The sequence below is a fragment of the Ochotona princeps genome, chromosome 7, assembly GCF_030435755.1.
Source record: "Ochotona princeps isolate mOchPri1 chromosome 7, mOchPri1.hap1, whole genome shotgun sequence".
NCBI classification, from domain to species: Eukaryota; Metazoa; Chordata; class Mammalia; order Lagomorpha; family Ochotonidae; genus Ochotona; species Ochotona princeps.
The window spans coordinates 86,562,113-86,587,516 of record NC_080838.1 but is presented as its reverse complement, the minus strand read 5'-3'; the positions used below and the strand labels follow the sequence as shown (position 1 = coordinate 86,587,516).

General features: G+C 44.5%; 1 protein-coding gene across 1 annotated transcript in view; it reads right to left on the bottom strand.

The window, feature by feature from the left end:
• The window catches only part of CSMD1 (CUB and Sushi multiple domains 1), a 652,915-nt gene that overhangs the window by 405,278 nt on the left and 222,233 nt on the right, over positions 1-25,404 (bottom strand). The window contains exon 7 of the mRNA XM_058666667.1: positions 5,792-5,895. Within this exon, the coding sequence (XP_058522650.1) occupies positions 5,792-5,895 (104 nt within the window). The remainder of the gene's footprint in view (positions 1-5,791; positions 5,896-25,404) is intronic.

Here is a 25,404-nt window from a genome sequence, read left to right as displayed (position 1 = left end):
GGAAACAACCCAGATGCCCATCCAAGAGAAGTGGCTAAAGAAACTGTGGTACATCTACTCCATGGAATATTATTCAACCATTAAAAATAATGAAATTATACATTTTGCAACTAGGTGGTCCCAACCAGAGATCATTATCCTCAGTGAAATAAGTCAATCACAAAAAGGCAAATACCATATGTCCTCTCTAATATAAGGAATCCATCATACAAATTGGAAAGAAGAGTGGTGGAGTGATACACACTACTATATACAGAAGTGAGGACACAATGCAACACGCATCTCTGCTTCCAAACAAAAGATGGACTCCCAATAAAAGTGTTGGATATAGCTAGACAATGGGATGATGGGCTGTCTGACATTGTCTGTACCAGCAACATTGGAGCACACTTAAATAACAGGCTGATGGAATTGCTGGGGTCCGTGCAGTGGGCGTGGATGGCACCAAGTTGTGAAGAGAACAGCTCCCCCTGTTTGGCAAGGCCCAGGGGAGCTTCCAGCTGTCTGGCAAGGCCCGGGGGAAGTCTCTCTGACCACCTTGACGCTATGTCAGCCCCTGACTAAATGGACACTCAGGCACCCCACTAAGAATTCTGTAATCTATTGGAGCATTGTTGTTTGCCCCTGTGAGATGGTTTTTGCAACCGATGTGAACTTCAGAGTTAATGTCACTGATAATATCTTGGTGAGTGGGTCTTTGACAATTTACACACAGGAGCACAATTAAACCCATGCCATTTTTGGACAACTTATTGGGTGCTTAACCATTGCCTCAGAATTTGGCCCAGACATGCAGCACTCCTTCTGGGAAGGGGCTTGAAAATATCCTAAATATTAATGCAAGTGATGGGAGTGAGAGCTGAAACTGCTATGGCAATAAATATAGTTATTGTTATCTCAAAGGCTAGCCTGTCTTTGCAATTTTTTGGAGCATAGAAAATGTAATTATTTTAGCTGCTTTTATAATTTTTAGTTAGAGGAATTTAGGATGTTTTTATTAAAGAAAAATGCTTTTGATTATTGTTTCATTGTTCATGGGGTTGTAGAGTCTACAATTGTAGGGGGATTTAACATTTGAAACTTTTGCTTTAGATTTTACATTTTTTCCCTTGTAACCTATTTTCCCATTAAATAATAGGTAAATTGTAGAAACAGAAATGCGGTAGGAATGTACTAGTGATTAGTAGGTAATCGCATCTGCCTTGGCCTTGGAGTCCTGGCTGTCGCTCCATGGCTACTGTTGAAGAATGAATAATGGCTTGCTTTGAAGAATATGAATACAGTATTTTGCAGAATTATCTTTAGGGGCACCTGCTTAGCCCTGAAGCGCAGACGGAATGACCGAATGTCTATACATGAACCCTTAGTCTTGAAGTAAAAATAGTACAATTAGTTGTTTGTGTAGAAGCTTGTGATGTGTCTGAGTAAATAAAAAGGACAGCTTTTTCTTGAGCTGCTGTGAGAACGCACCAAGTGACAGCGTCCGTGTCTCTTTATCGCCGACTCCACGCACCCTTCCCGAGCTCCGAATTCGGCTGGAGCTGGACTCCGGCATGGAATTGTAACTTTTTATGAAGAGTTGTGACATTATGGGAAAAATCTATGGGGGGCAGTGTGGAAAATGAGGGGATGGGAATCCCAGACTATACAAAATTTCAAAAATACTTAAAAAAAAAGGAATGATGCTTTTGGTTCAGGACCAGCTAATAGGAACTGGCGGGGGGGCCTTCTTGGTCACTCAGGGCTTTTCCTCATGTTGGCTGCCAGTCCCAGTGGAGGGCTGGGCATTATAAAGTGCAGCCTGTGCTTGCCACTCCTGGTTCATCATGAATTAATCTAATCTTGCGGCAGTCAATACCTGAGGGAAGTCAGAGAAGGCACGGTCCCTCCTCACAGCTCTGCAAATTAAATCTGAGAAAATCTCTAATATGTATTCTTGAAAAGTGTTCAGTAGAGATTTGTGATGTAAATTATCTAATTTTCTATTAAGTCTGTCACTTGGTAGAGCACAACCTGGACCCATCTGTGTGTCTCTTGGGAGGGGTGAGGGATGCAACAAGGAGGCTATGCCCAGTTATTCTGTGTGCAGCCAAAGCTAAGAAACAAGGAAGCCCCTCAGGGGGGTTGGATCTCCAAAGGCATGTGTAGCATCCGCTAGTTGGCTTCCAAACATTTTCTCCCTCCAAAGGCTCGCCACACAATCCAGATCTGGCTACACGACCACAGGCTATCCTCCTCCCTAAGAAAGGAAGCCATACGGGCCTGGCACAATAGCGTAGCGGTTTAAAGTCCTCTCCTTCAACGTGTCGAATCCCATATGTATAGGGTTCAGGGACAAAGAGATCACTAAGTCACTAAGATGGCGACTAACAGTCCAGGTCACTGGCGGGCAAAATGGCGGCCTAGGACAGAGCCCTGGGCGTGAACCAGGGCAGGAGTCACGTAGCTCCAAGGAAATACTGATTGACCAGGGCCATCTCCCCCTTACCTACCCCGGCCTATGGGAGGTGGCTTCCGCAGTCATTCTCCTGGTAATTGCCTCCTAGTTTCTCCCCTTCTGGAATTCCTGAAATTCCCGGCCTGAGGCTATCCCTTACCCTATATAAGAAATTGAATTTCCCTAATAAATCAGAACTGCTTAGACAGAACCCCTGTCCGTCTGTTTGTCTCTCGCAGGCCGGGAGCCTGGGTGGCGGGCAGCAGGCTCATCCCCTCCGGCAATGGGGCATTAGAAGAATCTGTGGGGGAGACTCCTCACATATGGACTGCGGTTCTAATCCCGGCAGCCCTGCTTCCCATCCAGCTCCCTGCTTGTGGCCTGGGAAAGCAGTTGAGGACGGCCCAAAGCTGAAAGAAAAGAAAAGAAAAGAAAAGAAAAGAAAAGAAAAGAAAAGAAAAGAAAAGAAAAGAAAAGAAAAGAAAAGAAAAGAAAAGAAAAGAAAAGAAAAGAAAAGAAAAGAAAAGAAAAGAAAAGAAAAGAAAAGAAAAGAAAAGAAAAGAAAAGAAAAGCCATAAAGCAGGAGTGTAAGGGCCAACCACGTTGTTTGTGAACTTTTAGTTTACTCATGACGCATGTCATCCAAGTCCACTGTTCCATGCACTGCCCGGTGTTCCAGTGACCCCGACACAGCTGTCATTTCTTCAGCTGGCTAGCAGCTTCCGACAGAGGACAGTGTCAGGCCGATGCATTCTCAACGTCCTGCCTCTTGCAGAGGCCAGCTGGGTGCAGGGCTTCTGTTGCCTTCTGGTGCTGTGATTCAGCTCCCTCAGGCATCATGGCAGGGGCTCGTCCCTCTCCGCTGCAGCTGACTAAATGCCCACTGGTCTTTGGTGCCTGATGCATCCCAGACGGTGTCTTGGCATGATCTAGTCAGCTGTTTAGTTGTTCATTTATGGATTCGAGCTACTGATATGGGATCTAATAACACTTATGTCACTGTAATACATAGCTTACCATTACTTTCTTAACCAGAAACAGCATTTAAAAAATGAGCATCTGGCTGCAGCTCTTTAACAGTAACCTCAGGGATTTCACAGGCTCTACCTTGCTATGCTTACTGCTTAAATTCTGCATTTATTTAAGGACTTCCGTCATGTAACTAGGCAGCACCCCTTCCTCAATCAGACGCTCTGGCAATAGCAGAGCGCCCTGTATGTGACTTTCATCTCTTAGCTCTTAAAAACATGATTTCATTTTCTCTCCTTGCCACTGGAAAGGAGAGTTGATTACATATATGTTATGCCATGGATGCAGAGGTGGAAACTCCACTGCCGCCCTCCTCGCCTGTGTGCTTCAGCCATTGTACCTTGCGCCAGCTCTGCCACAGACTGAGAGGTGGCTGGGAGCCTGCCAGAAGCAGAGACATAGGGGAGGACTTGCTATGTTTCCAAATGAAAGAAATTTAATTTTCACCTAGTAATTCTGTAGGAAAGAATAATCGTTTGATGAAAGTGTGGGAAAGCAGAGCCCACTGCGCTCCACTGCAGTAGAGGGCAATGTTTCCCTCAGTTTCAGGGGTACAACTAACTGGGAAGGCATAGCGAGGTACATAACAGTGGTGCTCACCTGGAATGTCTCAGACAATGTCTGTGCAAAGAATTGCATAACATACACCCACTACCAAAAGCAAAAGAAAGTGTATTTAAAAGTGAGGACTCAAGGAGAATCAGTTAGAGATTGGTCCTGTCCACGTGGCGTAACACAGACGAAGGGAGCTGGGAAGCATCTCCAAGCTGGCAGCACCTGCCTGGGCACAAAGTGTGCACTGGAACATGCCCCGCCACCCACTGGAGCTGCTGCTTAATCCTGTGTAAAATGGGATGTCACAGCCTGGTAGCACACAGGTGCATGGTGAAGACCACAGGGATGAGATGTACCGTCTCAGTCTCAGCATGGAGAGCGTAAGGGCAACAGCCCTAAAGTCAAGCACACCAGACAGCTAGTGACTCCACAACAAACCAAACAAAACTTCCAGCACACTACAAAGCTGTAGTAATTATCAGACCAAGGCCCTGGCAACAAAAGGAGCACACAGACCAATGGCAGAACAAGGAGAGCTCAGAAATTATTACATAGAGCAGACAGACTTTTGATAAAAGTGCCCAGAAAATGTACTATGAAAAAGACAATCTTTGTAATAAATGGTGTTGGCAAAAAACCCACAAATACTGGATTATATACTGTAAAAGAATGAAATTAGACCCCTGCCACTCAACCTATACAAAAATCAACTGAAATTGGATCAAACGTCTGGTTTTCGAAACCTGGGACAATGAAATTGCAACAAGAAATGTCATTGCAACAATGGCAGATGATGACTTCCTGGACAAATGCTCAAACTACAGACAACACGAGCAAAAAGTAAACAAAATGTATCATTCCAAACCCAGAAGCTTCGTTTGGAGACACCCAAAAAAACACACACTTTCATAGAAGCAAGCTCCCCATCCAGCAAAGCATGAACATCCAGAATCCATCGGCTATTGAAAACATACTGAAAAATGAAAAACGCAATCCAATTAAGAAATGGGCAAAGAACTTGAACAGACAGTAAACGCTCACCATCACAGACCTCAGGAAGACGTGAATCAAATCCACAGTGGGATGCCACCTCTGGGAAAGGCTGCTGAGAACACACCTTCCGTGGGTCCCGGATAGTGACTGAGGGACAGGACACCCTGACGCTACACACCAACAGAGTCTGTCGTCCAGACCCTGCCCGAGGAGTGGCGGGAACAGAATCCTGCAGGTCGGGCTACAAGGCTGACAGGGAGTCCACAGCACATCCAGGATGCCTCAGCTGGACACAGATCCTGGCCAGCTCCAAGGCCAGCACGGCGAGGGACCCCCACACTGCCCCTCCACAACCCTGGTGCTGACACTGCAGTTCCACAGAACGCACTGCACATTAATTCAGCAAGTGTCCGCACTTGCAGAAAACTTGGTCCCTTCATAACACAGCAAAATGGAAATGGGTGCTGCGAAGGCAAAGTTGGCCTGGGAAACACATCATTTCCTCTTTCTACCTTCCTTGCCTTCTGCTTTCTTCGCTTCACCATCAGACAGTTCATTAGTTCATTGGTTTTAAGATTTGGAAAAACAACTTCCACAGACAGAAGAGAAACTTCAACAATCTCTCAGGAAGAATTGCATTGGAAGCCACCAGATGAGCCTCATGTGGCACTTACTAAATTCCTGAGGTGGATCTAAAAGGCAGCAGCCAACCTCAACTGCCTGCTGTGCCTGCCTGCTCGACTTGCATGTGGGAACAGGTGCAGGGGGCATACTCACACATACAGGACGGATCTTGTGTCCCCCACTCTTCCTCCATCCCCTACTGTCAGCGTGTCATACCCTCGCTCCAGTTCAAACTCTTCAAAAGCAAGCTTGATGACCTAAATCCAAGGCAAAACAATAGTTACTGTCTATGACTTATGCATGGCAAACATAAAGTTAAAGTGTTAAATTTTACTCTGTGTTTTCAATGCCTTTAGATTTATGGCCAGGTAGATTTTAAGTAGTTATAAACCGTATGCATTTGAGAGCCTTCAATTACACAATTTTATGAAATGCAAAGTTGCTACTACCCCCATGATATTTACTATGATGTCTAAAATGAAATTAAACTCATCATGTTTTAAATCAAATGTCTATTAAATTTATATTTTGAAAGTGCTTGGATTAATTAAAAGACAACTCAATGATAAGCAAAATAAATACTGATGATAGTGAATGAAACATATTTTAATTTTTTCCAGCAATCTGCAATTGAATTTTTAAGCTGTCTGTACCCATTTCGTGAAATTAATCTCAGTAACACAATGACAAAAATTTTTTTCAGCAAGAATGTTGCCTTCTATGCTTTAAAGCTTTGAAGTGATGTGTCCTTTGTGTGATAATCAACACTTGGTCACATGACCAACACCATGACAAATGGGCAGGAGCCTGTGTTTGATGCACTGATACAGCAGAGCTCTTTATTATCTGTCAAGTACATGATGCTTTTCTCACGAAGGAAGGAATAGTTCCTACAGTGACCAGTTTTACGATCAACTGGAAAAAGTGGTCAAGACATCTTGAAGTCCTGGCTAACGGCGGAGCAAGGAAAGTGCCTCGGCAGAGAGATGACAGATGGGTGCACGGGTGAATGCAGGGAGGGAGAAAATAGAGAAGACTGAGAAAGAATCAAGAGCGAGGGGTTGCAGGAGGGAGGGAGGGCACAGGAGGGAGGGACACAGAGCAAGAAGGGTAAAGGCCATTTTAATGGCAGCTTTGTCTCAGTGAAGCTGACACTCTAGATTCTGGTTGAAAACCATCAAATGCAGGCTTGCTAGAAGAAGCAAGCATGTCATGTCGGGGGAGGCCGGACCTCCCACCACAACTTGTTTATTGTGTGAAGTTGGAAGTGACTCTAAAAAGGAGCTGTCCTACACAATGCTAATAAAAATATTAATTTTGCTACTTAAAATTCTTACTGAAGTTAGTGACATAGTCATTATAATTTATAAAAAGACTAATGTTTCAAATTGCAGTGTTTGTGTGAATTCATGAACTTAGTCAATCTGATTTGAAGCAGGTGCAAGGGTTGATAGCTACTGCCAGACAGTATCAATATTGCATATTAGACCTACCACCTGACGGCAGTTTTGTGTCTATATTTTTCTCTCTCCTGGCTCTATTTATGTGACAGTGGTCCAAAAATTAGGGATTAAAAGAACCAAAGAAACATTGATGAGACCTGGTGGCTTCTTATCCCCCCCTTTTTTTCCTGACACATTTACTGAGTCTTAACTTGTTTTAACCCCTGGAGTGAAGGCATGATAATTCAGGAATGCTTGAGGGTCACAGTCAGTAGATTCCTAATGAGTCACCAACGGGGGTTATTCTGCATAAATGGACTTTCATCAGGGGATTGGCATGGCCACGCTGTCTTCCTTTCAAGCCAAGGCAAAGGTTGTCTGAGGAAATCTCGGTCAGTGTTTCATGTCAACAGTCAGCACACTGTGTGCAACAGAAATCTTTATGCTATCGACCTTCAGCAAGCACCAAAGATTCCCCAGTTTGTCAGAATGCATAGCATTTCAAAGGTATCTGTGGCTGCAAAATAGAAATATGGATATTCTTGAATTCAACGTGCATGTCTTCACAGTGGGATGTAGTCAAAGAGGCTAACCAATCATGAAGCTACTGCGGTAACACACTAACAGGTGAAAGGGGTAATGATTTCACCCACTGGTGTCTTCACCTCCACAATGCCCTCCCCTCGCCCTGCAGGTCTCACTCAGCTAGGACTGAACCCCTGGCTTTGCACTTCTGCCCTTCCAACCCGACTGTACATGTCTCCCACACTTGGATGTGTACTCCCGACCTTGTACTGCTGACTCTGCACCTCTGGGCCTACATCCCCTGACCCTGTCCCCCTGACTCTGCATCCCCCGACCCTGTCTCCCGCCCTGCAACTCTGACCCTGAAGGTCTCCTGCGGCTGGCCCTGCAGATGGCCTCTGTCATCTTCCTGTCTGCTAAAGGCTCCTCCCTTGGTATGAACCCATGATTGCTCTGACCGGGCACCCTCCTATCTGTTCCCTTCAGAGCCTCTGTCTCTCTGAGCTCATTTTGACTAGCTTGTCCTGAACACCACAGGGCTCAGAGGAGCCCAAGGACGGCATCAAGGCTGCTCCACTGAGGGCAGGCAGCAAGAGCCCACCCACAGGAGCTCATTTCCTCTAACATGCCCCCAAAGTGAACTACATGAATCCTGGGCATCAACGCATTTAGAATTCAGGAGTATATTATGGTGAATACAAAATATTCAAAGAACTTATTGACATGAAGATTTCTTAATGACGGCATATAAATCTTTCTCCTTTTCAACCTCAGAAACAAACATCAGATCTGTGAAAATGAGTGTTACAACTGAACTGTGGGTGACTGTCAAAACAAGTTCTTGCTGTTTGTCATGCAGTCACTTGTCTGCAGGAAGGCGGTGGTGAGGGCCTGTCCGCCAGCTCCCTCCCTAGGATCCAGATTCCACACTCGGTGATGCCAGCTCCCTCCCCAGGATCCACATTCCATACTCGGTGCTGCCAGCTCCCTCCCCAGGATCCACATTTCACACTCGGTGATGCCAGCTCCCTCCCTAGGATCCACAGATTCCACACTCGGTGATGCCAGCTCCCTCCCCAGGATCCAGATTCCACACTCGGTGATGCCAGCTCCCTCCCTAGGATCCACATTCCACACTCGGTGATGCCAGCTCCCTCCCCAGGATCCACATTCCACACTCGGTGATGCCAGCTCCCTCCCCAGGATCCACATTCCACACTCGGTGATGCCAGCTCCCTCCCCAGGATCCACATTCCACACTCGGTGATGCCAGCTCCCTCCCCAGGATCCACATTCCACACTCGCTGATGCCAGCTCGCTCCCCAGGATCCAGATTCCACACTAGGTGAAGCACAAGCACATTCCCCACACATATTCACACTGGTTTTTATAGCGGGAAATTTTTTTTCTTTTCCTTCTTTTTTAAAAATTTACTTAATTATTTAATTGACAATACAGTTCGACAGGCTCTGGGATTTTCCCTCCCCCCACCCCTAATGCCCTCCTTCCACTGATTTCCCTATATGATTACAATAGTACATAGTCCTTCAAAAACAGCCATATCTCCATCATTGGCTATTTAAGTGTATCCTGACATTGTAGGTATGGACAATGGCAGAAAATCCAGCATCCTATTGTGAAGATATACTTAACAGTTTCATTGGGAGTCCATCTTTGATGTGGAAGTAGAAATGTATACAGCATTGTATCTTCACATTTCAATATGATATTTTATGGGTATTTTTAGAAATGATACAGCATATGAATTTGAAACCATCAAACTATTAAAGGAAATCATAGAGTGCACACTCTAAGACACAGAAATTGGGAAAAGTTTCAAAAAGACACTAAAAGCACAGGCAACCAAAGCCAAAATAAATAAATGGGACTACATCAAAATAAAAAGCTTCTGTACAGCAAAGGAATTGATCAACAAGTAAAGAAGCAACCCCAGAATGGGAGAAAATCTTCACACACTATACAACCAATAGGGGACTAACATCCAGGATTTACAAAGAGCTTCAGAACCTCAACAGCAGCAAAACAAGCAACCCTGTGAAGAAATGGGCAAAGGAAATGAACAGATATTTTTCTTTTTTAAAAAAAGATTTATTTATTTTTATTACAAAGTCAGATATACAGAGAGGGGGAGAGACAGAGAGGAAGATCTTCCGTCTGATGATTCACTCCCCAAGTGAGCCGCAACGGCCAGTGCTGTCCCAATCCAAAGCCAGGAACCAGGAACCTCTTCCAGGTCTCCCATGTGGGTGCAGGGTCCCAAAGCTTTGGGCCGTCCTCGACTGCTTTCCCAGGCCACAAGCAGGGAGCTGGATGGGAAATGGAGCGGCCGGGATTAGAACCGGCGCCCATATGGGATCCCGGTGCGTTCCAGGAGAGGACTTTAGCTGCCAGGCCACGCTGCCGGGCCCCAGACATTTTTCAAAAAACAAATTCAAATGGCTCATAGAGATATGGAAAAATGCTCAGGCTCCTAGCTATCAGGGAAATACAAATAAAAAACACATTGAAGTTCCACCTAACTTCAAAGAAAGTGGCCTACATTGTGGTACAGTGGATTGTGTTGCTACTTGGGACCCACATTCCATATTGGAGGACTGATTCAAGTCCAGGATATTCTGTTCAAAACCAACAACCTGAAAGTGCATCTGGAAAGTATTAGATCATACACCAGTCAACTGAGTTCCTGCTGGCCACAGGGGAAACCCACTGGAGTGCTGACCCCTGGATTCAGTCTGTCCCAGCTCTGTGAGTTCCTGCTGGCCACAGGGGAAACCGACTGGAGTGATGGCTGCTGGATTCAGTCTGGCCCAACTCTGACTGCTGTGGCCATTTGGGAAGCAAATGAGTACATGGAAAATCTCTCTCTCTCTCTCTCTCTCTCTCTCTCTCTGTGCCTTCCTTTGTCTCTTACTCTATTTATAACTTTGCCTTTCAAATAAGCAAAATTTTTAAAATGAGTGCTATTTTGCTATCTGAATCGGAGTAATTTGTTTTACATAATCAATTCTAAGAAAACCATTTTTTATAAAACCTCCACATAAAACCTATTTATAATTTTCACCATACTACATTTCACTTGCTTAATTTCTCCTACTTTACTATCTTTCCTTTCCCGGCATACCCTATCCCTGAACATGGTGCATATGTACCTGAGACTTAATCCCTTTAAATAAATTTTGCCATTTTGATAGTCATATATGTGTCTGTACTTAGAATGCTTTTTAAGGTAAGAGGCAAGAGCCTGGAATAGAGATTTGTAGACCCAACTTAGCCTTCAACAATTAAGACCCCATGTGAAGAAAATAAAAATGTAAGAAAGTAACAGAAATATGTCATTACATGGAACCATGGATTAAGTGAATTATATTTGAACAAACACATATCAAAATTACTACATTTTTTTCTAGGGGCAGAACAGAACCCATGAGGGAATAAATTGACAAGAGTCACCTCAAGGAGATTTCTTTCAAAACTAGGGATGAATGGGTTAAAGAAAAGCACATCCACTAGAAAGGAAAAGGCATTAGGTTGATAAAAACATATATTCATTTATACATATTAAATCAAACATTTAAACAAACAGTAAGTTACTGAACCATGGAGCCCAGTGTGGTCTCAAAAAAGGTGACTCCATGTGGGGTAGCTGACAGGTAAGATGTGCTGTGGGGGTGGCCAGGAGGCACCTGGAACTCCATCGACTCGGCTGCCTAAAGTCTAGGAGAAACTAGACTCACATACACCTGCAAGGGCCGGCTCGTCCACTGCCTGTCCCATGCCATCTGCCTTCGGGGGCTGCGGCAAATTGCCTTCAGAGGGAGGCTGAACTGTGTCCACTTCTTACCGCCCATACCTGTGACTATCAAAGGAAACTGAAACAGGAGAGAGCTTGGGCTCTAGCAGCTGTGTATGAGTGTGTGGGACACTGAACTACATGACAAGTTTACATTGGTGCAAAAACAAAGTATGAAACCCACTTGTAGTTTTCTCATGGACTCCTCAGCGGAGGTTCTTGGTGGGCAGCAGTGGTGCTCTTGCCTCTGGTTTTGCTGGACTCTGAGCACTCCTCTGAGGAAGTGCTTGCTGGGGTGGCAGTGGCAGTCCTGCCTCTGTTTTTTCGGCTGGAAGTGGGAGGGAGCAAATGCCTTTGAGTCACTGTTCTGCCCAGAGTAGTTGTTACAGGGATAGCTCACATGAAATCCATTATTCCTCCTTTGTTTAGTATCAGTGACCTTTGCAAGCATCCTCATGCCTGCTGAGAGAAAGCACGCTGACCTGAGCGAGCCCATGACCAGTTCAGAACAAACACAAACGTGCAGGCACAGCCAAGTTGTTTGGGAGAAACAACAACAACAGCACAAGCCTGATTATCCCTCCACCTCCAGAACAGCTGGAGGACAAGAAGGAGGAAACAATGATTCTAAGAGTTGGTAAGGTGTGGCAGTGATTCGCTTCTTACGGATATCTGCTTATTAATCCTTATGATTATTTAGTCTTAAAATTAACATCATTATTAAAGGCAATTAGTCCATTTGATGCTCAGCAACTGAACTCAAATCTTGGCTCTATTGTGTACAGGCGGAGTGATGTGCAAACTTGACTGATTTAGAGAATTCTGCTTAGTCATAATTAAACACCAATGTAGGATGCTGTAAGAACTGGACCAAAGCATACTGTATACATAGCGTCTACCATGGAACACAGCATACAACCTTCATAAATGTTGATTATTATTTCTACTAAGAAACACAGAAATCAAACAGAATTTACCCAGTTGAAAAGCCACCACTGAAGTTGTTTAGTGAGAACTCAATCACAAAACATGATAACATTCATTTAAAATCTTGGCAGAACTAGAAAATCTGTATAGTGCTTTTCTCCTGGAAGTAAATAGGTAATTTCTTTTCTTATTCATTTCATTACTAGAATAATTTTATGTCACTAGTGGTCAAAACTACAGAATGAAGAGATCAACAGGAATGAGGCAAGACACTTTTCGTGTGATCACTGAACAACATTTTAGACTGAGAGCAGCTTTAGATTCCCTGATTAAATTAGCTACTAAGCTTCAGCTCATTTCCAGCTGAGCTAGTATGAAGACATTTCTCTAAGTCTCAATATGTGATCTACATTCTCTAGCAGCACTATAAACAAAAGAAATGAGCATTACATCTAGGTTAAACAAGGGAGAATTCCCCTGTGATCCTCCACTGATTGTTTCTCTACCACGGAAATTGCACAGGTGAAGGGCTAACCCACCATGGTGGGACCCCAGACAGGTCAGGCCAGTCACAGCTACATGAGAGGAGGGGAGTACTCACAGGCCCTGCTCAGGAAACAAGTGCAGCCCCCAGGAGCTCAAGCCTGAGCAAGAACCTCTGGATGCAAGCCCAGCCTTATCCAGGCCCAGTCAGCGGGCAGAGGGCAAAGTCCTTCGTCACCTATCTGTGCCTCACCGCTTTCTCCTGGGGGCGGGGTGCGGAGATCATAGCTGCTTAATGAGAGCCCCGATACAAATGTTCAGGAAATAAGGTAACATCGGCACGTGTATATCAAGAAAACATGACTGATGTAGAAATCTGGAGAGTTACATAAAAGAGACAAACCAAGATGAAAGTTCAAAACTCCGTCAGGTACCACATTGACTTTGTCAGTATTTCCCTACCTATAGCTATATTAAACTGTCCTGTAATCATTATGATCCATTAGCTAAGCCAATTTTGTCACAACAGAAGTAACCCTCTGCTACTAAGCTGCACTCAGTACAAATGTCTGACACTGCTGAACCCCTGAGGGGTAGCAATGTCACAGCGTCACATTGCAGCCTCCTTATCCCCAACATGAAGGCTTGGGTTATTCTGTCAAGGTCGTCCCAATTTCCATAAGGTGCTACTTTTTTCACAATTCTGTTTCTGTGCTATCACTCACATTTAATGGGTTCACCAGAACATTGAGAATATATCACTAAAAACTAGAGAGCCGCATCTTATTGAAAGCAGTAAGTGCTTAACTACAAGTGCACATCAGTTAGCTCCCCAATCAGAGAGCAGTGTTGGCTGTGAGTTAAAAGGTCAACCTCTAACCTACGCCCCTTGCCCTGAGTGAGGCTCAGGAGTGAAGTGCTAGACTCAACTCGGTGGTCATGGCAAACCCAGTGAAGTGACAGGGCAGAATTGAGTCGGCCTGGCATTTCATACTCTCCCAGGTGCATTCTCTATGCAGAGGGTGAATAAAAATTGCAGTTGCATCTTTCCAATTTGTGAACACAAATCCTGAACCCTGTTACTCTCTAAATCCATAAGCCAATGCTGAGGATCGTGAACGTGACTTAATTGCGAGAGAACACCTGATTTCCACTTATGGAAATGCACAGCTAGGGTCCAGCACATTGGCTCAACTGGTTATTCCTCAACCTCCAAGTGCAGGCATCCTATATAGGTGCCAGTTCTTGTCTCAGCTGCTCCACTTCCCATCTAGCTCCCTGCTTGTGGCCTGGGAAAGCAGAAGAGGATGGCCCAAAGCTTTGGGACCCTGCACCCACGTGGGAGACTCAGTAGAAGCTCCTGGCCCCTGGATTTAGTTTGGCTCAGTTCTGACCATTGTGGTCATTTGGAGTGAATCATCGGATGCAAGATCTTTCTCTCTGTCTCTCCTTCTCTCTGTAAATCTTTACGATTAAAAAATATAATTTTTTTTGAAAGTACACCAACCCCTAGTCTTGCTGGATCAGAAATTGTGATGAGATACAGCAAATTGTGGTTAAAGAAAAAAGGAAGGAAGGTAAGAAGAGAGAGAGGAGGCCAGCAGAACAGCGGCTCCTGCTTCTCGGGCGCCAGGAGACAAGCAGCCGCTTTTCTACGGACTGGGATCCTGCACCTGCTTTGACCTGTGCTTCATCCCCTGAAGCTGCTTCCAGTCTCCTGTTGCTGTCCTTCACAGAACAGACAGGTGATCTGGAGATGCTGACTGTCCAAAGATACTTTGTCCTTTGGAAGTCAGACTTCCTTTTGAAATGCAAACTCCAACTTAGGGAGCCTGACCCAGCACCACCAAGCAAGCTCAGAGAGTCTCAGAAGGTGTGGAGACACGTTTGACAGGAGAACACCTGGACATTCTTGGAAAAGGCTCTGTGTGGGAGCATGTTGCCATCTGTTCAGCAAAATGCTGGCACCAAAGACACCACAAAAGCTGCTGCTGCCTTTTGTGCTTATTAACACCCACAACACCACAACAGGCTAAACTTCCTATACACCACCTCAGTGCAGACACCGGGGCTGTCCCCACAGTGTCGCCAAGCCAGGACATGCTCAGATTCTACGGACAAATGATGAAGCCAGAAGTAACTTGACTAGAGGGTGAGGGAAAGAAAGAAGAATGGAGGGATGGAGGAAGGAAGGAAGTAATTTATTTTCCAAGCAAGAAAACAAGCAGGGACTTATTAAAGTAAGTGGCTCTCTCCCAGAAGCTGCCAAAGCCTATGTATTCTCACTGAAGCCATGAAGGCATTTCCTCCCAGGAAGGACAAGAAATGACCAGAACACACAGCTGCCCACTACTGGAATCACCAGGAGATTTAGGAGATTTCAAATGTTTGCCCTTGGGCATTCTAACACTCCAGGTAGGGTCAAAGGCTTCCCTTGAGGTGTTCAGTATCTGGCTGTGTCTAAGGCAACACTGCCAGTCTCACCTAAGTGACTACTAACCAGTCATGCAGTGTGGAATGGGTTCAGGAGTCGCTCGCTGTGCATGCTGATGCTGAAGGTTGCAAATGAAGCCTCCTAGCTGTGCACCACCTAGGAGGGATTCACCCCAAACTCCATGGTGCCCCCAGCAGCTGGGTGCTTGGATCCAAAGCCAAGGACTGGCTCACCCCAAACTCCACAGTGCCCCCATCAGGTCAGCTGAAGGACAGAGCTGAACATGTAGATTAGGAACACAGAGTCCAGGTTTGAACTCAGTAAGAGGTGCAGTAAGAAAACAGCACCACAATGGTCTCACCACAAAACCAATCAGGGCAGAATAACAGGAGAATGAGGGAGCAAGTGCAGGCCATGTTAACAGGAAGGAGACACAGGAGCAGACTTGATGCCACACTTTCCTTTTGTGACACGGATGGCCACTTGTCCTACAATAGCACAGCGCTTCCAGGAGAGCCATGTGCTTAGCTCCTCCCAAGCAGGGCTCAACCTCCCGCCTGTCAAAAACAAGGGGCTCAAACCAACCTCCCTGTAATCACTTCTGATCCATCTTGAAGTCATTCTCCCTTCTGAAAGGTCCTTATATGAGGAGAACTTCCCTAGGGTCTGTTTTCTTTGAACACACACAGACATCTGACAGGTGTTTCTGACCTGTGATCTTATCTCTCTCAAGCTCAGTCTGTTCTAAACACCACGGGACTGGTTCTCCATAAGACTGTCTCATCTTGTACATTCACTGCCACGTCATCAGCTCCTTCTTCATAACCCTTAATGCTGAGGATGCTCCACCCACTGGTGATGGCACTTCAGGGCCTCAGAAGGATGTGCTCGGGTCCAATCACCACACAGAAGAAACTCACAATGAACCAAAGGTTTCCAAGGCTCTGTACTGGAAAACAAAGGGCTGCAAAGTCTTCATGATGCCCACAGCACAATCAGCATGGGAAGCACAGAAGTTGATGACAGAGTCCACTGTAACGATGACATGTGTTTGAGCTCTGCTGCCAACAGAGCCTGGACAATCGTCATTCTGCACGATACATTGCCCATAACCACCTGACCCATGCCACGTAGGACACTGTGCAAACCTAGCCTCAAATAATATGAAAAACTCCCCATGCTGAGCCTCCTGGAGAGATGGACAGTATCAGAGCAGCCCAAGAGGTCTGTGTTGCATTCACAGTCTGAGGGCAGTACAGGACGTCCTACGGAGACTGCTACCTCAGCTTGAATTTCCAGATAAACCTAACCAAAATTCTAATATAGACCCAAACCTCCCCTAAGTGACAGTTCATCTCTGCTGGCCAATACCATCTTCATGACCAAAACAATAGAGAATGTGACACTACAAGAGGAAATCCATGTGGTCGAACCCTAACAGCCCACTGGGTGGTGCTTTTAAGATCCAGAAAAGGAACAGCCACTTTTCCTTAGGACAGCTCCCCAAGCCCCTTGGCTCTGTGATGGAGCTCAGCATCCAGAGCTTCCAGGAGCCGATTCATTCCAGAGTCAGTGTTGCTTGGTTGCACGGATTGTGAGGATTTGGGGAACACGTCAAGTATGGCCCACCTAACCTCTGAAAAGCTTCAGCTTTCAGCGGTGCTCAAGCCCACTGCCCCTTGAATCAGGAGTGGATGAGGATGCATCCATCAGTTTTGCAAAGCAGCAGCTAACACATGTGTAACATTCTACAGGTAAGAATGGAAGGCTTGGGCTTTGGCAAAGAGCTGGTTTTCTGGCTCAACATGGGGCTACACACACTCTGGCATTTCCACAGATAACTACATAATCATTGCATAACTCTACAAACAACCTGCAACCACTGAAATTCAACTTTTTTGTTCCTGGGATAAAATAAAGGACTTTCATATTGGAAAGTTCTGTGTCACAATCTGGAAGTTACAACATCCGAGATTTCTTTAACTTTTATTACTGTATTCATACTATTTAAGAAACTGTTTATCATCCATTTTATCACTATCACAGCACAATTATATTAAAAAGCACAATTATATTAAAAACATATCTGAAATGTTTTTTTGGAAATTGACCAGCATAAGTGGCATAAATAATGATCATTTAGAGATCTAGCACACCAATCCTCTGCCTGCAACTTTGGTGTTCCATGTTGGCACTAGTTTGTGTCTTGGCTGCTCCATTTGCAATCCAGCTGTCTGCTTATGGCTTGGGAAGGCAGCATGGTATGGTTCAAATCTTGGGTTCCTGTACCCATGTAGGAGGCTGGCAAGAAGCTCCTGGCTTCACATCAGCTCAGACCCAGCCATTGTAGCCATTTTGGGGAGTGAATCAAGGGCGGAAGATAGCGTGTGTGTGTGTGTGTGTGTTTCTCCTCTCTGTAAATCTGCCTTTCAAATAAAAAAAATTTTGATTCTTTAAAAAATAATAGTCACTTAACATTGATGTTTAATAAATAAATTACTTGGCCTTTTTGAGGGAAAGTAACAAATTCTGTATAATTGGATTTCTTTCACTTTAACTCACTACTCATCTCATGACTTTTTGCAACCCAAGTCTCCATTTCATACAGATGTTGTTGGATATTTCTTGTTATCACTTGCTGATGTCACACAGAAGCTAAACATAACACTTTTGAGTTAACTTTGTGACCTTCTTTGAGTTCACGCTGTACATGATCTTTTTGTGGTTAAACAGCTGAAATACACACTACAACATCATGTACCTGGTAAAGTACTTTTTCAAGAAATCAGTGACACACATTATGAAATTTTGTCACTGTTCTATGATACACCTGTTCATATGCTTATAATATGCGTTGGTGAAACAAATTCATGGATAACTTTTGTATCTCTAAAACTACTTCTTAAAAATAAAATCTTAGCATACAAATGAGACAGCAAGTAGCAGATTTGAATTTTAGCATACAAATGAAACAGCAGTTAGCAGATTTGTAATCTATCAAAAATATCTAACACCTAACCTTGAAAAATGATCTGCACATTTTAAAAATGACTCGTACTGTTACATTCATTTTGAATGCATGTCAAGAATCAAGATTTAAGGAAATTAAATGTCAAATTCCTCTGACACTCATATCCGTTCTTCCTATAAGTAGCAAGGCTGCCCCTGGGCTCTCTGGATTCTAGGTGTAGATGCTGGTTTGCAATCTGAGGCTGCTGCTCACCTCCAAGAAGGGGCAGCTCACTGCGGTGCAAGATTCAGGGCACTCTGTGGCCCTGGAAATCACAGGAATCAGCCACCCGAAACTGTCAGGAGAGGATCCACAGGATAGATCCTTGTGCAGACATAGCCACGGGGCGAGGGCACGAGGGCCACTGGTTAGCAGGATTTGATTTGCCCATCGTCAGTTTAAGATGCCTTGAATATTTACAAGACTTGGGGCTGTGTTACATGTGCTTGGCAGGCTACCAGAGGAATACAGACTAAAATGATATATCAACAAAAATAATTACATGTCCTATGGGAAAATGCAGGCTTTGACCAACATTCATGGATTTCTGTGATATATTTCCCGAACATTTGGACACATTCAGAGTGTGCCATTACCCTAGATTCTGGCATGGATTATTGTACGTACAGACTTAGAAAGCAGAGCAAACTCTGTAAGACATCAACATCTCGGGGTACAGCTTGAAATAATTAGTGCTTAGTTATAACAGAAGCCTAAAATTATAGCGATAAACAGTAGCCAGGATGCAAATTTTGCCTGTGGATGCCATTTAGTGTCTTATCTAAGGGCTGTCTAGGTATCTCTGTGGATCCCATTTAACCCCCCTCCCCTCAACTGAGAACAGTGGAGTGCAGACAGTCCAGAGACCTAGCTGAGGCCTCACAGCTAACCACGGGAGGAGCCATTTGACCACTAGGTCCTCTGTCTAAGTCACTAATATCATTTATAAACTTGAATTTTGCTTTTGCAAACACAAGCATTCCATCACATTTGAAAAAGCACATTATGTGTTGGACAGCCATTCATAGTTAACAGGCTCTGAGAAACACCAGGTGATGGATCACAGATAATCTACAGACTCTCAGTGCATCACGTGGGAAGCCTTCCTTCGCGCTGAGAAGCCACGCAGTGTAATGAGGAATGCTAGGATGTAGCACAAGTCATGGGTTTTCACACTACTTGTCTCTGCTGGAGAAAGTGCCTTCACCCACAGAGCCACTGTTCCCTCCTGGGAAGATGCAGCAGCTTTCACAGTGTTACTCCCACAGGACCCCTGACAGATTGGAACCCCAGCAGCCCACTCCTGCCTGACCGCTCTGTAGTGACCATGGGCACTCAGTGTTCACAGGAGGTGTTTCTATGAGGCTGATGCCAACCAACTACAAAGAAACAGGCTTGATTAGGTCTCCTGAGGCCAGCAGCAGCTGTGCAGTATGACGTCAAGAGGACGAGTGGGGCACCCCTGGGATCAGAAGGGGACAGCCGGGCCTGCTTCTCACTGCCATGGGGATTCTCTTCAGTGGAACCCCAGTGGTACTAATGCATCCTCAGAACTGACAGTGAATCGGCTCTCTGAACAGGAGGAAATCTTAGAAGACGCAGGCTGTGAATTCTAAGTAAGATCCTCTAAGACCTGAGAACAGACACCAGACAGCCCCCATAGAGAGCTCTGACATCATACTCCTGTATTCCTCTGGACTGGTGATCATTCTTTACTACTGAACATTATGACTAGTGATTCGCTAAGACCGTGATATAAAGCAAACCATGTTAGTGAAAAAAACTTTAAGGATAAAAAACAAAGATAAGGAGGAAGAAGAGGGCTTTGGAGGAAAGACAGAAGCTTATAGAAATGTATCTATGAAATGCATGAAATCTATTATCTTTATTGATTATTCTTTTATAAAGAGAAAATGTGACTTTCAGTAAGATGACCAATGATGATATCTACTACAAGGTCATGTCTACTTTTAGGGAAGAAAGAATGGAAATATGCTACAGTGGGCACAATGCTGCATTTTTCTTATTCTATTTTTTTCTGCATCATTTGAATTTTCTTCAAGAATATGTGCATTTTTTAGTAAAAGACATTCATGTACAATAAAATTATTTGATTTTGTGAAAGATACAGGAGAGCTACAAATCCTTCTGGAATGTAAATGCAGAGCCACACACCAAGATCACGTAGGAAATGACCATTTAATCATAGACATTTCAGACACTGTGGGGACCAAAATGATATCCATATCAATAGCATAATTTTGGAATTATAATAATATACAAATATTATTGCTTTTTGTTAAATATCATTGGCAGCTCAAAAAAAGAGCTAGAAAAATGACTAAGCTATCAATCATTTCCATAAAGTAAAACGCAATATCCATGTAAGATTAAATTATAATGTAGCAATACAGTGTTTCAGAATAACTCACATTAGAGTTGATGTAAGGGATTAAAAAATGGAAGGAAGAAACAAATGGGAAGAATCATGCAAACAGACTCATGCCCTAAACATAATCTGAGTTTCTCATGTGTTTCTCTAACTGCTTGATGTCTACAGAGCTAATCACATTCCTCCACATTTCCGTTTATTAGAATTGATCATTAGGGGGAAACAGCATGCGAACTTCAGACAATCAACCTCGTTAATACCGTTAATCTATCCATTCACTTCAGTAGCAGGACAGCTGCAGTGTTCACAAGGGATCCATAGAATGCCTATCATGACATCTCCTGTTCTATTTGTTTCAAAACAAGAATTTTATATGACATATTGAAATACAAAGTAGATTTTATCTTTTCAAATATTTTTTTAATATGAAAATCCAGATAGCAAGGTTGGGATTTACATTTGTAAGAGAGAGAGAGAGATCTTCATCTGTTGGTGTACTTCCTAGATGACCCCGAGAGCCAGGAGAGGGCCAGCCCAAAGTCAAAAGTCTAGGCTGTCTCCCTTGTGGGGGCAGGAGCCCAATCACTGGAGCTATCTTCTGCTGTTACTGGCAGGGCTCCAGCTAGGAAGTGGAAAGCCAGCATTGAAGGTGGCAACTTTATCTGCTATGCTACAACACAGACCTGTCTTAATAATCTGTAAGCTAGTATTTCTTTCCTTTTGTTCCAATTTATGTGGCATTTGCTTCTCTTCTGCTTTTAATTTTTATTATTTTATTTATATAAGATGAACCACCTTCCTGTAATTCACAATGCAGGTTAAGGAGCACAGTGACATTTCACACCCTCCACTCGCTCCTCCCCCATTCCTTAGCATCCTCCTCCTCCTTGATTCAATTTTAAAGAAATGTTTACACTGACATGACTTCTGTTTGCTTCACAATCACAGGCTGAACACAACTCACTTTTATTTCTATTGCAACTTGTAAAAGTGCTGCTTCTAAAACCAAAGTTAAGTACTTGTATTTTGTGTTTTATTGTTCCCTACTCAAATATTTTCATAATGTACAAATTAGGAAAGAAAACATGCAAAATTAATGAACTAAAACTTCCTTACACACATGATTAATTATCCTTAAAGGGCAAACTTATTATCTCATTTTCTTCTCCAGCATCTGAACATTCTCCCCCAAACAGCTATGTCTTCTCAATGAGTTGTTCCTGTCTAGTTTTTCTCAGTGCTGGTGGAAACAGCCCTAACTGACTTTCTCCCAGTAAGCACAGTTTTGTTCGACCACACTTCCTCTCTGCCTGCCCACTGCAAACCCTGCATTAGTCACCACCAAGGTGCTCATCATGCCTGGCGGCTGACCCGGGTGTCCACGCAGCCTCCAGACAGCCATGCGCACAGGGCCAGCACTCAGCCTCCCTCTCTTGTGTCTCTTCTCTGACCTCATGCCTGATCCTCACTGAGTTTCCAAGCCCTGGAACTCCTGGCTCTCTCCACTGGATGCCTTCTTCCTTCTAAGTATCTAATTGTAATCCATGATTAATTTTCATGTATAGTAACATCCTGCTTGAAATTCTTAATTCTGTATGTAACGCTGTTGTTGAAGAACCAAATGGGTTCTCTTATCAGTAGAAGATATCTTCAGTTGAAGCTATAACTCCTTGTCTTAAATGCAATGTATAAATGTAGCATTTAAACATAGTGCTTGGGCCCGGTGCAATAGCGTAGCAGTTAAAGTCCTCACCTTGAACGTGCCAGGATCCCATATGGGCACCAGTTCTAATCCTGGTGGCCCCTGCTTCCTATCCACTTCCCTGCTTGTGGCCTGGGAAAGTAGTCAAGGATGGCCCAAAGCCCTGGGAACCTGCACCCATGTGGGAGACCCAGAAGAAGCTCCTGGCTTCTGGCTACGGGTTGGCTCAGCTTCAGCCATTGTGGCCACTTTGGGAGTGTACCATCAGATGGAAGTTCTTCCTCTCTGTCTCTCCTCCTACTCTCTGTATATCTGCCTTTCCAATAAAAATAAATAAATCTTTAAAATATATATAGTGCTGTTATAATCATGCACACACTTGGTTATTCCATATCAGGAAATTCTTAGGATACTGTCTGTCAACATTTATTTTGCTTGTGAATCAACTTCTCAAAGCTATAACATTTTACATGACAGTTTTTAGATCTGAAATCCTTGATATGTACAATTTTCACCTAAAGATAAGATTTTTGATCTATTAACTAAAACAGTTAACAATTTAAAAAAAATATGTGCAGAGAAAGGGAGATCTATATTGAAAGGTTTCTAATGACTCCGTGTGTCAATTTACCAGTCTGGCAAATTACATGCGCCTTTATGTAAAATCTAGAGCCTTTTGATTATGCAAGAGCAAACACAGAGTGACAGAATTTACTCAAATTTCACTTTCAAGAGTGTCCTTCTGACCCCCTCTGCAAAGAATGAACAATGACCGAGTAGTTAGAAATTACAACAAAAACTGAAAGTGAGGATGCAAACTACCCCCGCGTCGCCTGCAGACACACATGATCAAACTACCCCCTCGCCGACGCAGACACACATGATCAAACTACCCCCGCGCCACCTGTAGACACACATGATCAAACCACAGAAGCCCGTATGTCCTTCAGAAGGATGGGAAGCAACGCACAGGAAACGGCAGAGAAAACATGTGGAACACACTTCAACACTTCTTAAAAATTAAATGTGCTGATGGTATGTTGGAACTTTTAATTGGTCGGGATGATACTCTGCTGGCTCTATCCTCAGACCAGAGAGGGTATACCTAAGAAGCCATTGAACTTGACTGGACAATAAGATGCTGGACTCTATGTTTGGTATATGCTTGCAATGGGGGAATCTCAACTAAACTTGAGCTGTGGTTATGCAACTAGGTGGAGGAATCCACCATGGTGGGAGGGTTTGGGGAGGGGTGGGGAGAACCCAAGTACCTATGAAACTGTGTCACATAATACAATGTAATTAATGAATTAAAAATTAAAAAAAAATTAAATGTGCTGCCCCCTGCAAGGTGCGATCTCTTCTTACTCCAATACCATTCATCTCAGCAAACGATAAGCATTTCACTTTTTTTTTTAAGATTTATTTATTTTATTACAAAGTCAGATATACAGAGAGGAGGAGAGACAGATAGGAAGATCTTCCGACCGATGTTTCACTCCCCAAGTGAGCCGCAACGGCCGGTGCGCGCCAATCCTATGCCAGGAACCAAGAATCTCCTCCAGGTCTCCCACGTGGGTGCAGGGTCCCAAGGCTTTCGGCCGTCCTCGACTGCCCTCCCAGGCCACAAGCAGGAAGCTGGATGGGAAGTGGAGCTGCCGGGATTAGAACCGGCGACCATATGGAATCCCGGGGCTTTCAAGGCGAGGACTTTAGCTGTTAGGCCACGCTGCCGGGCCCTAAGTTAACTTTCTAACCTAATTTACAGAAGTCATGAAACTAGATAGGGAGAAAACAGTTTCATTTCAAGTGTTTATCTTAGCATGTCATGGGATGGTTATGAACTGACTGAGTAAACTGAAGAGGAAGTATCCAGTTACAAACACCTGCTTTACAAAATGAAGAGAAGAACCACTCTGGATTTCATTCACACAAACCGTAGAAGGAGAATCTAAGAGCAACAGACATTATGATGCAAGGAACAGAGTGGGTGCAGAGTGGGAGGCTGCAGGTGCAGCAGAGCAGTGAGCTGGGTGTGCACCACGGCACCACGGCCCACGTGCAAGGATTTCAAATGCTCCCAACACAGAGTGGATATAAATGCCTGAGGGAATGGATCTGCTAATCTTCCTCATCTGATTACTGCATATTTTACTGCAAATAAAACATCACATTGTACTCAAGGAAATATGTACAAATACTATGTGTCAATTGTAAATGAAAATAATAAAATGGGAAAAAATTACTTCAACCATAAGAAGTCCGTAACAGAGGACAGCCAGGCAAGCACCTCTTAAGACAACAAGCAGAGAGAGACTCGCAAGATGGCCGACATAGGAGGAAGACTGTGAGGGAGCTCACAGACAGAGAGGGCTAGAACGTGACAAAAGCGTAAGTGGAGCAGCATAGAGCTACAGGGAGAAGAACGTGAAGTTCCCTGGACAGTGTGGAGCCAAAAAAATCCACACAACCCGGAAGAGCAACCAGGGAAAAACAAAACAAAGGGCAGGGAAGACGGCTTTCCACTCCTGACCTGCTGAGTCACCTTTGAGTGCAGCCGCTGAGAGCCGCAGTTGACCCGCAGACCTCAGGACCTGCAGACGCTGTGGCCCTGAGGACCAGCAGTGATCAGGACCCGCTGGCACCTGCCCACCCTAGTCGCCAGGACCCACCAGGACCTGCACCCGCTGCAGACATCAGGACCTGAAGTCATCAGGACCCGTTGGCATCTGCCCACCCTAGTCACCAAGCCCCGCCAGGACCTGTACCCACCTCAGTCTCCAGGTCCCATTGGGACCCGCCAGGACCTGCACCAGACACAGTCGCCAGGAGACACACCCGAGGTGAGGGTTCCCACCAGAGGAAGAGGCAGACTGCAAGAACCTGAGGTTTGAGTGAGTTGGGTGGGGACAGTGGTGGGTCGGAGGCTCCGGGAGTTGGCCCCCCAGGGGCATGCACAGAGCCTGAACACCCTTGGTGCTCATCTCCCCGCCCATCCCCCCCTGAGACTCCAGCGTGTAGGGACACAGGGCGAATGCCT